At 41.9% G+C, this 2052-nt stretch overlaps 1 protein-coding gene across 13 annotated transcripts in view; it reads left to right on the forward strand.

The window, feature by feature from the left end:
* Positions 1 to 2052, forward strand: part of dysf (dysferlin, limb girdle muscular dystrophy 2B (autosomal recessive)) — an 84423-nt gene that overhangs the window by 65503 nt on the left and 16868 nt on the right. For all 13 annotated transcript variants that reach the window (XM_032499361.1, XM_032499363.1, XM_032499367.1 and 10 more), the window contains 3 exons: positions 1248 to 1376; positions 1483 to 1638; positions 1912 to 2003. In XM_032499361.1, coding sequence (XP_032355252.1) covers positions 1248 to 1376; positions 1483 to 1638; positions 1912 to 2003 — 377 coding nt within the window. The remainder of the gene's footprint in view (positions 1 to 1247; positions 1377 to 1482; positions 1639 to 1911; positions 2004 to 2052) is intronic.

Consider the following 2052-nt stretch of genomic DNA (forward strand, 5'->3'; position numbering starts at 1 on the left):
CCCCCCCCCCCAGCTGCAACATAACCCCAAGTCACAATGGATCCGTCTCCATGCTTAACAGTTGGCAAGGTTTTCTTTTATAAATGCTTTGCTGCTTTTTTCTCCGAACTTAACTTCTTTGTTTTCGACCAAAATTTTCATTTTGGTTTTGTCACTCCAAAGCAAGTTGTTCCAAAAGGCTTCTGTTTTCTTTTTAAACTCTCCTTTTTGTATTGAGGTCTCACGAAAGGCTTTTTTCTTGGAACTCTGCCATGCAGGTCTTTGTTCTTTAAAGTACGTTGTGTCGCTGTCCTGTTGACAACTAGACCTGTGTCCGACACTATCTTTTGCGTCTGTTTTGCAGTGTTTGCACTGTTTTAGCATTTCTCACCAGGTCTCGAGGCCATTCTGACATTTTCCTTGGACTTACCTTGATGTCAACTGTTCCAGTTATCTTCCATTTTCTTTCCATTTCTCTTCTCACCTTGATAATAAGAAGACAACATACTTTAGTGATCCCATGTAAAAAAATATGTTTTAATACTGGTTTTGTTACTACTTGTTTTGTTGGTTTCATGCTGAAGTGAAACACTGCTTCCACCTCGCCTTTTTACACTTTCACTTTCCCCTGGTGTGTGCGTGCGAGTGTGTGTGTGTGTGTGTGTGTGTGTGTGTGTGTGTGTGTGTGTGTAGCGAGCGAGCGAGACTAAAGGTAACACACACTCAGAATGAAAAAAATGAATCTTTTTGTGCTTCTGACACTAGACGTCCTGCCCAGATACACATGCCAGCGCCCTGCAGTGTGTGTGTGTAATATACTGTTGAGTTTGCATCCAAACCAGTGGAATTACACCGGTCCAATACTCTGCCATGATGCCATATAGAATAATGTGTGTGTGTGTGTGTGTGTGTGTGTGTGTGTGTGTGTGTGTGTGTGTGTGTGTGTGTGTGTGTGTTTGGTTGGCAACCTGATGATGATGCTTAAAAATAAAAATGATGTAAATACCACCATGTGTGAATTTCAAATAATCACATTTTCACTCTTTCCTTCTCTTTCTTTATTTATCTAATTTTCTATACAGCCCAGTTCTCTTCTCTTTCACCCCATTATCTCTCTCAAACTTCTCATTCTTTCCTTTTTTACACAGTCCTTTCATCCCTCTCTCCGTCTCTTCTTTCTGAATTTCAGTGTCACGTAAACAACACTATCAAAGCATCTAAGTGCAATCGAACAAGATGTGATAACCCCCTCCTCTCCTCTTCCTCAGGTGTTTGACCAGGAGTTGGAGAAGGTGGAGGGCTTTGAAGGTCTCTCAGATTTCTGTCAGACGTTTAAGCTGCACAGAGGAAAGACTCAGGATGAAGGAGAAGACCCTTCAGTGGTAGGAGAGTTCAAGGTAAAAACGGTCTTCTCTTCTTCTGCATCCAAATATTTTGCCTCTTAATATTCTTTAACTGTGTCTTTGGCCCTAATTTGAACCCCACGAACCCCTCATTAACCAGGGTATGTTCAAGATCTACCCCTTGCCAGAGGACCCCTCCGTCCCCGCTCCCCCCAGACAGTTCAGAAAGCTTCCTCCAAACGGCATTGAGGAGTGTTTGGTCCGGATCTACATCATCCAGGCTCAAGGACTGCAGCCCAAAGACACCAACGGGAAGGTACGAAGGGAGAGGATAGCAGAGGAAGCATAAAAAATCATATATGGTATGTGACCATATATATATTTAACCAGAGAACAGAACTGATAAATCCTGGGGATGGTAAAAAGACATAAATGGACTCGTATATTATTTGTATCAACCTTTTGAGGTACGTGAAAGAAATGGTCAGGAAAGAAAAGAACATGGAATAATGAAATGTAATAAAACAAGTACAACATAAGGAAGGGGATTTGAGAACAGATGAGTTAATACAAAGTTTTGCGTTTTCAGTGTGACCCCTATGTGAAGATCACTTTGGGGAAAAAGACCATCAACGACCATGAAAACTACATCCCATGTACTCTGGACCCTGTCTTTGGAAAGTACGTAACATCCCCTTGATCAATCTCTCTCTCTCTCTCTCTCTCTCTC

The sequence above is a fragment of the Etheostoma spectabile genome, chromosome 19, assembly GCF_008692095.1.
Source record: "Etheostoma spectabile isolate EspeVRDwgs_2016 chromosome 19, UIUC_Espe_1.0, whole genome shotgun sequence".
Classification (NCBI taxonomy): domain Eukaryota; kingdom Metazoa; phylum Chordata; class Actinopteri; order Perciformes; family Percidae; genus Etheostoma; species Etheostoma spectabile.